Source organism: Lactuca saligna, chromosome 3 (genome assembly GCF_052625555.1).
Source record: "Lactuca saligna cultivar CGN05327 chromosome 3, ASM5262555v1, whole genome shotgun sequence".
In the NCBI taxonomy this organism is placed as follows: domain Eukaryota; kingdom Viridiplantae; phylum Streptophyta; class Magnoliopsida; order Asterales; family Asteraceae; genus Lactuca; species Lactuca saligna.
This window is the reverse complement of record NC_136419.1, coordinates 33,724,968-33,736,059: the sequence shown is the minus strand read 5'-3', so window position 1 is coordinate 33,736,059 and position 11,092 is coordinate 33,724,968. Positions and strand designations below refer to the sequence as shown.

Here is an 11,092-nt window from a genome sequence, read left to right as displayed (position 1 = left end):
ATATCTTTGTAGCCTGATGTGTGATTTATAATCATTTTGAAAATTTATAATTGGCTTTAATATAATTTGGTACCTAATCGTATAGTAGTATAGTTGTGGTAAGACTGATTGTCGAACTCTAGGGGAAACACGTATGATTTTATTTAAAAATATTTAGATACTAGTTAAACTAAAAGCAGAAATGTGAAAGGGGAATTTTGTCTAAACTGAATTAAATGATACTAAAACGAAACAAACAAAACTAGTGATTGGATTAAAAACAAGATTCTTAAGGTACTTTTACTTAGATTCGACTCCCCCGTCGATTTTAGTTGATTTCTCATAAGTGCAATAGATTTAGTTGTCTACTGATTCCCGATTCCTATATTAATTAGTTATCTTGGTCCGATTAACTAACCATAATGATTACAAGGAAAACTAACACAATGGTCATGTAATTAACTATCAAAATAAATGATATTAGTTTGTATTATGCAAGAGTTGATCTAGTAATTAATCTCAATGGTCATTATAATTAATTGAAGCACAAAATGGTCATCTAATGCATTCTTACACATTAAAATTCATTATTTTTTACCTAACCTTGAGATTTGGTCCATCACTAGTAATAATAATTTAATGGTCATAAAAGAGTTATGATTCAGACAAACATAGTCAGATTGGTCATCTAGACTATATAAACTCAATAGTAGGTAGATCTAGCAATTTCAAACATGAATCTGTGAGAGACACAACACGACACGAATACATCTTAAAAATTGAGATAAAGCTTATTTCTCATCCTGTAATCGTATCGTGTCAAATTCGTGGCTGACACGTTTTCATGACACGAATACACGAATTGCCAGGTCTAATAGTAAGTAATAAAACTATAAACTTTAATACATAAGGATCAACAAACAAGCAAACATAATAAACTAAACAACTAATAAATCTGAAACTAACAATCAAACCGTAAACTAAGGGGTTCCCTTGCATCTAAGGTTGTAAAAAATGTTTGAGCTAGTCGGTGGACTGAGGTTAATGGATTAATCGGTTAGGTGGGGATTAATCGAGGATCTTAAATTGTTAATTTATTGAAATTTTAAAATTATATATGACTAATATCATAACAAAGTTCGTAAATACCACTAATATCATAACAAAATGAGTTAATATGTTTAATACAACACTAATCATTCCGCAAATAGTTTCTATTGAAATATAACTTTGTCAAAATATTAAAATTTCATCGTTTGTTACTACTTCACTCATTGTGTAAGAAGTGATTAATTGGTAGGCATCTTCTAGTCGGTCAAGTAGAACCTAGGGGCTAATAGGAGGTTAATCGATACCTAGTTGGGATTTTTATAACACTTTTTACATCTAATCAAAAGTATATGGGATTAGCAACCACCGGAAAAAAAAATGAAGTTTCTAAACATCTTAAGAAAAAGTAAACTGATTGATGTTACTAATGATTTCACTCCAAGATCTTTAAAATAGCTCGAATGGTGATCTCCGGCTTCAAAATCGCTCAAAAAAGGGTTTCTTTCAATTAACCACTTTAACTGAAATATGTTTTTCAAGTTACTATTACTGATTTCTTTCAATTAACCACTTTAACTGAAATATCGTCTACTCTTGGAAGACACATTTTCAAATGGCATTTTCTCTTAAAACAATTCAAGATTGTATATGAATCATGATGCACACAACATGTTTGATGAAATGTCTAAGAAAAATCTGTTTTCTTGGACTTTGATTATCCGTAGCAAATAAAAACAGTGAAAAAAATGACAAAAACAGAACCCAAACTGTGGATAGTGGAGGAGCTGGTCAACAGATTCTTTACTAATAATAGCAACTTATAATTTTCTACCATTAATAGTAGTATGCAAAAAAATAAAAATACATTGCCCATATTGGAAATGAAATGTAAGTTCCCATTTTATATAACATTCTATGTACCCTGAACATAAAATACTTGTACATTCTCATCTAACTTAATACAGTATGAAACTTGAATATTTATATCCTTTGAGTTTGTTGACACAAGCACAAATTTACACATTGTTACAGATATTAGAGGATATCCCCCTATTTGTATCTTCAATCTTAATATTCACAATTAATGCGTGAATATTAGTTATTACTTGAGAATTTGTAGAAATCTTTGAATTGATAATAATTTCCCCTAAACAAGCAGATTTTAATATTACGATTATGTCAAATCTGTCACCTGTGGTATTTATATAGCAATACTCATTCCCAACTCACACAAACCTACCATATTTCTATCACTGCAATTGTTGGTGCATGTATGGGCTCCCTAGTCGTTTGTACATGGGTTGCAACATAAATTCCTTAACACATATACAATCCACAACCCAAATCAACAAACAATTATAGATATGACATCAGCAACTCTCTATCTGTCCCTCTTCTATACGCTAACCCAACTAGAACCCACGTCTTTTCTAATGTCTTTATCAATCATCTCCTTCCTTACCTTCCAACTATCTTCCCACTTACCTTCTTCACAATAAATATTTGACAACATTACATACCCCTCAGCATTTTCCTCTGGAAACAACTCTAATAATTTCTTCACACCCATTTTCCCTAACTCTTTCTCACCATGTATCCTACACCCATTAACAAATGATCTCCATATACCCGGCCAAGATTGATAAGGCATCCCCTCAATCACCCTTTTGGCTTCTTCCAGATACCCATTTCTTGATAACAAATCAACAAAGCAACCATAGTTATCAGGGGAAGGATCCATTTTGTAATCCATCACAATCGATCTGAATAACATACGCCCAACATCAACAAGACCCACATGACTACAAGCCGATAAAACCGACACAAATGTCGATTGACTTGGCTTTAGATTCATCGATTTCATCCTCTCATAAACTTCGATTGCTTCAGTTACAAGACCATGATTAGCATTCGCCATTATCATCGTGTTGAAAAGCGCCACGTCAGCAAATCTCCATGATTCGTGGAACCCGATGGTTGCACTTGTGATATCGCCGCTTTTTCCGTATGAATCGATGAGTGCACTCGCGACATATTCGTCTTTATCGAGCCCGATTCTGAACACTTGACTGTGAACCGATTTTGTTAGGTTTAGAGACGCGATTGTAGCACACGCGTTTAAAACACTAACGAATATGAATTCATCGGGTTTTTTTGAGTCGTCTTTTAGACGATTGAAAACCTCAATGGCTTCCTTCGTGTAGCCTTGATCCACTAATGCTGAAATCAAACCTCCCCAAGTCACTATGTCCATTTTATCATCAAAAAACGCATATGAATCGGTTAGGAATCCAGATTTAGCATAACCATGGACTAATGAGCTGGACACGTGTCCATTGGAAGCAAAACCAGATTTGATTATAATCCCGTGAACTTGTCTACCTGTTTGAATGTTTTCAGTCTTGAAACATGCTTCGAGGGCACATGAGAAGGTATACTCATTTGGTTCAATGGTTGAACTTGAACCCCATAAGTTCATGAAAAGCTTAATGGCTTCAAGATCACAACTCAAGTTATACCCATGGATCATCTCGTTCCAGTTCTGTAAGTCTTTAGAAGGCAAGGAATTGAAAATCAAACGTGCAGTTTCTTTGGCACCACATCTACAGAACATGCCAATAAGACAATTTGAGACATTTGGATCATTATGTAAACCAATACGGAATGCAAGACCAAAGAACTGTAGACCGAGGTTGACCACATGAGCATCCCCACACATTCGGAACAAGATTGAAAATGTTATACGATTAGGTTGTAAGCCCATGATCATAAGATCAGTGAACAAGGGTCCAACTTGTTCTATAGAAGACAGAGCTAGAATTGTGTTCCATGTTGCTATATCCTTGTTCTCCATTGTTTCAAAAAGCTTCCAAGCATGGTCCTTTGCATTGGTTTTATAATACATATCTATCAATGAGTTCATCAGTGTAACCATTGCTTCAAAACCCTTTCGAACAATCTGTCCATGAATCTGGCTTCCAAAGTCCAGATTAGATGTAGTTGAGCATGCATTAAGAGCATGTATGAAGGTGAATTCATCCATTGGGACTCCTTTCGAGTGCATGGAAGATACAAGATTGATAGCTTCGAAGCTATGTCCACATTGTGCATAACCTCCAACCATGGTGTTCCAAGAACCAAGATCTGAATCATTCAGACTCTCAAACAATCGTTCAGCTGCTTCAATGGCTCCATATTTGGAGTACATGTGTAGAATTGAACTACCCACAAAAACATTATTTTCCAGTCCGATCTTGACAGAAATACAGTGGATGCACAGACAAAACTCTACAGCTCCCATACTAATACCTGATTTCATGATGCTACTTAAAGCAAAATCATTAGGCATGAAATACTCAGTTCGCATCATTTCAATAAACAACCCCATAGCCATCGCATACTCACCAATTTTATTTGCTCCGGATATAATCAGAGTCCAAGAAACCAGATTTCTCTCAGGCATTTCATCGAATAGCTGGCGTGCATCACTGAACATTCCACATTTCATGTACATTTTCACTGTGTTGTTTTGAGAGTAAATGTCATTTGAAAAACCGTGCTTGATTTTACAGCTATGAATCTCGGTTCTAAGAATATTTGATCTTAAACTCTCCGCCAAACTGAGAGCATAAGTTACAGTGCTTACATTCTTTAAACAAAAGCGCGAGTTATAGAGCCTTTGTGGGTTACAGGAAGCTTGGATTGCAGAGATGGAGACATGCCTCTTAAGGGATAACAATCCGCGCATTTAGCTCATACGAAGTTCAACCCGAGCTATTTGCTTCTACACAATTGCCAATGACGGCTCTTGGCAGGTTGAAGAGTTTTGTATTCAAGAAAACGCTGTAAATGCTCCAACAACTCGAAGTCAGTGAGAAAGATCAAACTTTTCTTGTAACCATGGAGGTGACATCTCTTTTAACAACACCCTGTTTATTTAGGCGGAAATATTGTTTGGAATAAGTGCAGAGGATTCTTAAACCATGTTCAGTGATGCATATTTGAAAACCCAACCGGTAAAAATCAGTTGACGCTCGCATCCGAAAACCTAATTTTACAAAATTTCGTGTTTTGACATGAGCATTATATTAACGTAGCCGGATACAATTTCCAAGTATAATAATTTAATTCAATAATGGAAATAAGATGCTAGAATAAGCAAATCAATGAAAATAGGTTGCTCGCTCTCTCTTTGCATTTAAACATGTAAGAGTAAGAAAATTATACTTTGAAAAATAAAGCCAAATAAAACTAGATAATTTGTTTTGAATTTAGATAACCTTGCTATAATCATGTAAAATTCTCAAAATTTTAATGTAGTACTAGAAAGAAAGGATAGTAGGATTCTATATATTTAAATGTAACCATATTTTAAATATATGTTTCAAACCAATGAAAGTGCATTCCTATTTCTCGCATCGAAACATCTAAGATTTCCATAAATGTAAAGACATGTAAATATAGATATATGCCAAAAGGTTTTTGGCCAATACAATAAAGAAATCAACATGTTCTCAATTTGTTACACCAAAACAATTCATGGATTTTATGTGGGCGAGAACATTATCCATGGCTATTGGCATGGGAATGTGAAGAGGCACTTGTTACATGCAAGGGTGAAATTGAAATGTGTTTGGGCCCAAATATATTCTTTATAGGAAACATGATATTGTTGTTGAGCTTAGCTTGCAATGTTTGAGGAGAAAGCTGATCTGGTCGTTCAACAACTTGGATTGTTCGGCTTGCTGCAAAGTTCACCTATACATACACAAAACAGCAAAAAACTTATTGATGACTCATACTTTGAAAATACAAACAAAATATATACGCACACACACTACTATATTGAAGAATTTTTATGAATTTACCAACAGTTGGTGCAATGAGATAACGAGAAAGGACATTGATGAATGCATTGAGTTTTATACCTTGATACAACACAAATGAATCATATATATATATATATATATATATATATATATATATATATATATATATATATATATATATATATATATATATATATATTTGCATTTCAAAGATCAAATAGGGAGCTTCATAAATGAAAAAATTGTTTACTTATGTAAATTCATCCATTGCTTATAGATTGAATATGTTTTACATCTATTTGTTTAAATCGAAAGCATACACATCCAATTATTTGAATGCGAATGAAGCTAATAATATATACTAGATAACCCAATTACGAAAATCCGAAATGAACCTTTGCCTTAAAATTCATACAAGTTATACACAATATCACATGTAATTCATTTGGTTTTGGATAAAATGACTAGAAAAAATATAATTAGGAAGATCAAACTAGAAGTTAATTTGAATTTGATTAAACAAAAGCAAGGAATATACATGCACTAAGCATATATAAGGAAAGACAATCATACCGATTCAGAAACCATTGTAAGCAAAGCCTTCCCAAGAGGCACAATGCAAAACCTTCAGACAGGAAAAGAAAATTTAATATCAGCATATTTTTATGCCATACTTCCATTTTATAAGCAACAAAAGATGATTTTCTTGACAATCCCTACATGTAAATGAATCAAAGAACTCAACCTCGCTTATGAATGCCAAATTTTGTACCCTAAAATACAAATTTACACCAACTCCGTTACTTGGTACTTGGTATGCACCAATTTTCTTTTAGTTTTAGTAATTCTATAGATGTCATATAAGTAATCCATTTCTTCTCCAAAAACAAATAATTCTAATTGATTCTAAATTCCACATGTAACTTGACTGGCTTCTGCAAATCGAACCCTGTGATCGTGGTTAGGAAGCAAGGTAGCAAAACCTAATCCAACAGGTACAAATTTCCACTTTTAAGCAACCCAATACTACGTTGTTGAGAACTCACTATACATCGAAACCTAGTTATCAAAACCCTGAACGTTCTAGAAAAACCTAATCAATTATCAAGCGTAAAAGGCAGTTTGTTCGATTTTTTTTGTCAAAATGTAGGCTACGTTTTGTAAACGTCAGCGTAAACAATTACTCAATTAATAAGAAACGAATTGCATAACAAGAACGAGAAAAAGGAAATTACATTCCGCGGCCATACGCAAGTGCAACTTCCGAAGGTTCTCTCCATTCATCATATCTGCAATAAAGTAAGTAAATTATAGCTATTTGCATTGGTATAAATGAAGAATCGAAAAAGTAAATATATGACAGAGAGACAAATAATTACACATAGCCGTAGCGTTTGTCAAACAAAAACCGTTTTGATGAAAGTTTGGAGCTTGGAGTAGATATCTTAGAACTCGACTGAACTTCCATGGATATCTATATATCCTTTACAACATGAATTTGGATATGAAATTAGAGGGACGACCCTAGCTTACGCAGTTTCTGACTTGGTGTTTTTGGGGGGTGTTTGATATCGGGTAAAAAGAGCGTTTGTCAAACAAAATCCGTTTTGTATTTTTGGTGCGAGTCGGTCGGGTCACGATCACACAATGGACCTTGGAACACATTTTCAAAAAGTTTATAAATAATAAATTAAATTAAACATTTAAAATATCAAATTTATTAAACTAAAAGTTTCAAGTTGTTAGAAGGTTTAATTAACGATTAAATTAATATTTTAGTGTTTATGGACTAAAAGTGTAATTTAGCCCAAACTAGTTTTGTCTTGCTTTGACAAAATATTTTAGAATTGACGTTTAGTTACCAATTTAAGAGTTTGATCAAGTGACTAGGTCAAATGGTGTCTAGGTTGGGAAAATAGGTGATTGAGGGACCTAAGTTGCCAACTAGATGAAACTTCAAACATATCGTACCTTCCATATTTGAGAAAACGGTCAAAGAGGAGAGCATGGTGATTTTATTTTATGGAAGCTCTAACTCCCCGTTTCCGAGTTCAACTTAACGAGAGAAAGGAAAGAAAATTGATGGAAATGAGAAGAAAATTAAAAAAAAAATAAAAAAAAAATTAATGTTCCCAAGTTTCATTAAAAGAAGGAAGTGGTAGGAAGTTAAGAGAAATAGAATGATCACTTTCCCTTCTAGCTTTCCTTCCGATTTTGGAGGATTTGGAAAGAAAGAAGAAAATGATGAATTTCCCTTCCAATTCTCTCCAATTCGGGAACACAAAAGAAAATTTTGTTTTGTTTTATCTTTTTTTTTTTTTCTCTTTTTTTCTCTTCTTTTCTTTTCTTTTCTGTTGTTAAACTTGGAAACAGTGTAAGGGTTTGATTCAAAAAAAAAAAAAAAAAGCTTGAGAGTAGAACATAGAGCTTGGAAATGTACAACTCCACCTTGTATCTCTAAGATTTCGAATTATGGTTTAGGTTTACAACTAAATCCAATCTCTAAGGATAATATAAGTTTTTTTTATGAGATTAAAGACTAAAATCATGCATTAGATCATCAAGGACTCGTCATTCCGCCCTTGAAATGATTGATTCCACAATTATAGTGGATTTGGGGAAAACTGGAACCCTAACTTGGTGGGATGATAATTTATGGTTCTAGATCTAAATTTTAGTTGTACTAATGTATATGAGTAGTTATAGATCCAAATTCGTGATTTTAGGTTAATTAAGTAAGTCAGATGTCTATATTTTGATCCTTGGTATGTTTCTAATGTTTACATGGCATTTGTAATATTGACATGGTGTTTGTGATATTTTACATGGAATTTGTAAGTTCAATTGTTGATCCCAAAGGTAATTCTCCTTTGAAATGGAATGAAATAACTTCAATATCAAATTACTATCACAGAACCCTTTTGAAATTTACAAATGAATGCAATGTTTTCAAATCTAGATGTACTTTGGAGTTTTAATAAAATGTTAATGGATCATTCGAACTCATAATGAAATATGTGAAGTTAAATCTCACAAATCCACTTTCTGAACTTGGGAATCACAGATTGAATGTTAGAAATAGAGATATTTTAATGTTTAAATCATGTTTAGAAATGTCCTACATGATTACTTAGTTATTTGGAACCAATATAGTTGAATCTAACAAGTCATTGTAGACTTACAACTTGAAATGAAAGGTTAATGTCTTCATAGTAATATATCAAACTTGTGAAGCGTTAAGACCTTTAGTCGTTAATTCATAGATACAAAACTAGGTAATTGAGTATCAAAATAAGTTCTTAAGACTTATTACATCTATTTTTATCATTTAGAAGGATTTTGAAAGGTTTGGAAGCATATGAGCTAAAGTATAATACCGAAATGAGTGATAATGGTGAAATGGGCATTGATGGGCTGTACACAGCCCATGTACCTTCCAAGGAAAGTTTTACACTGCCCATGTATTATCTTGTTAAGAAATCATAACAACTTTTATCACTCATGCTTGGCTAATTCATTTGACCCCAAACCAATTTCGTTGGTCTTCTAATGACCTGGATAAGAGATAGGTTATTATGGTGAGTTTATCAATATCTTAACTTAGCATTTAAGTGAGGTATATAATAAGTTGTTGATGAAACACTATTAGCATCAAATATCACACCTTTTCCGTAAGCCAATTAAGATACACTTTTTTGTTTGAGAATCAAAATCAAAATACCTAGTTAAACCCAAAACCTTTGTTAGTGTTTTCTTATAATCGTCATCTGTATTGATAAAGTAACAAATTATGAAGAAAACCAATTCTTATATTAAAATAACCCCTTATATATCTAAAAAATCCCTTATTTATTATTTATTTATTTTTGAAAAAAAAACGTTGTAGAATAACTTAAACTGAATAAACAATGTACTTAAACGATGCACTACATGATATTGACACAAATGCATAATTCCCAGTCATATATGTTTATATATCTTTATGTCCCTTTTCTATTGAAGGGCTCCCATGATATATCCCCAAAGGAAGATGGTTTGTGATAAGCCCCTACTTTACTATCCTATGGCTCAGGGGTATTTTAGTACTTTGGCATTATTGCAGGCTTTTATGTTTGTGGTAGACATGGTTAGTGGGACAACATTGTTTGTCTGTCGAGTTGGAATTCCTCCTTGTCCTATCCTAGTCTTAGTAGTATTTATATCCTGTTAGAAGGTAGAATGAGGTAGCGAAAAATTGATTTGTAAAGAACTTTGTTCTTCTTTTGGAGAGACCATTCCTCTCGAATGAATGGGAATTCTATCTTAATTTTCTGGTATTATCTGTTTTGTTGCTGTGAATCTGTTAGAATGCATAGGGTATACAATAGATTCAACAAGGGTCTATCAGTTTGATAGAGAACATGTTATCATATTTGGCACAACACATACTTAAATACTCAAATGCTCAAACTCTCAAAAGCAGGGTAGAAATGAGCACCACATGAAGGGTTTGAAAGGTCTAGTGTGTCGTTAAGGCCTTCTTAAATGACAACACAAATTCTATCTCAAATAGATACACAGGTCTCTCTATAAGTGTCCTGATCACACTAGTCTCTTCACCCATATTTGATCATGAATGAATGCAACATGTCTCAATGATTTATGCAACCAAGAGAAGTCTTTAAAAATCATAATTTTTTTTTTACAGAGAGACCCCTTCTTGAAACTCTTTCACTTGTAAGATGTACAACAAAGTAAATGTATAAGAAAGTAATACGTAATATATATATACTCACAAGGCACATAATATGAAAATATGTCGTACATACGGCTATATGTGCTCAAAATACTATGCACTCACTTAAATAGTTTCGTGAATGAACTCCCTTAACTCCCTAGTGGGTTCCTTGATCACATATAAGTCATAACAATCAAGTATAATAAGACTTATGTTTCCTCAATACAGGTAGGAAAGCCTTTGGTATGATACCCTGTTGTCTAGACCATTTCTCAAAACTCATCACGTATAATCTCTACAAGCACTCTCATGTATAGGCTATTAGCATAAGACGAATAAAATCACCCTCATCATGATCAGACTTTAGGAGTCATTTCTTAGGCAGAAGAACAAAAACTCTTTTGGACAACACACACACACACACACACATGAATTTAAGGCTAAGACACTGTATACACATTTACCACATAAAAACGCTAGCCATCATATGTTTCTACATATGCTCAGCTCAAAGTAA

At 33.2% G+C, this 11,092-nt stretch overlaps 2 protein-coding genes across 2 annotated transcripts; both read right to left on the bottom strand.

The window, feature by feature from the left end:
- Positions 1-2,425: 2,425 nt before the first annotated feature.
- LOC145035338 (pentatricopeptide repeat-containing protein At3g09040, mitochondrial-like) lies at positions 2,426-4,777 on the bottom strand. The gene has a single exon (XM_078983894.1). The coding sequence runs from the start codon at positions 4,775-4,777 to the stop codon at positions 2,426-2,428; it is 2,352 nt and encodes a 783-aa protein (XP_078840020.1).
- Positions 4,778-5,468: 691 nt separating this feature from the next.
- Positions 5,469-7,446, bottom strand: LOC145035099 (uncharacterized). The gene is made up of 4 exons (XM_078983691.1): positions 7,238-7,446; positions 7,094-7,147; positions 6,432-6,483; positions 5,469-5,787 (listed from the first exon to the last, which is right to left on the bottom strand). Exons 1-4 carry the CDS (start codon positions 7,324-7,326, stop codon positions 5,593-5,595), a joined length of 390 nt encoding a protein of 129 aa, XP_078839817.1. The 5' UTR covers positions 7,327-7,446; the 3' UTR covers positions 5,469-5,592.
- Positions 7,447-11,092: the final 3,646 nt, after the last annotated feature.

What these genes read in the sequence shown, in the direction of transcription:
- LOC145035338 (XM_078983894.1), bottom strand. Translation starts at nt 4,777, where the DNA reads ATGCGCGGATTGTTATCCCTTAAGAGGCATGTCTCCATCTCTGCAATC.
- LOC145035099 (XM_078983691.1), bottom strand. Translation starts at nt 7,326, where the DNA reads ATGGAAGTTCAGTCGAGTTCTAAGATATCTACTCCAAGCTCCAAACTT. An exon ending in GACAAACGCTACGGCTATGT is followed by an intron (nt 7,148 to 7,237) that starts GTAATTATTTGT and finishes ACTTTATTGCAG; the next exon opens with ATATGATGAATGGAGAGAAC. An exon ending in TTACAATGGTTTCTGAATCG is followed by an intron (nt 5,788 to 6,431) that starts GTATGATTGTCT and finishes GTGTATGTATAG; the next exon opens with GTGAACTTTGCAGCAAGCCG.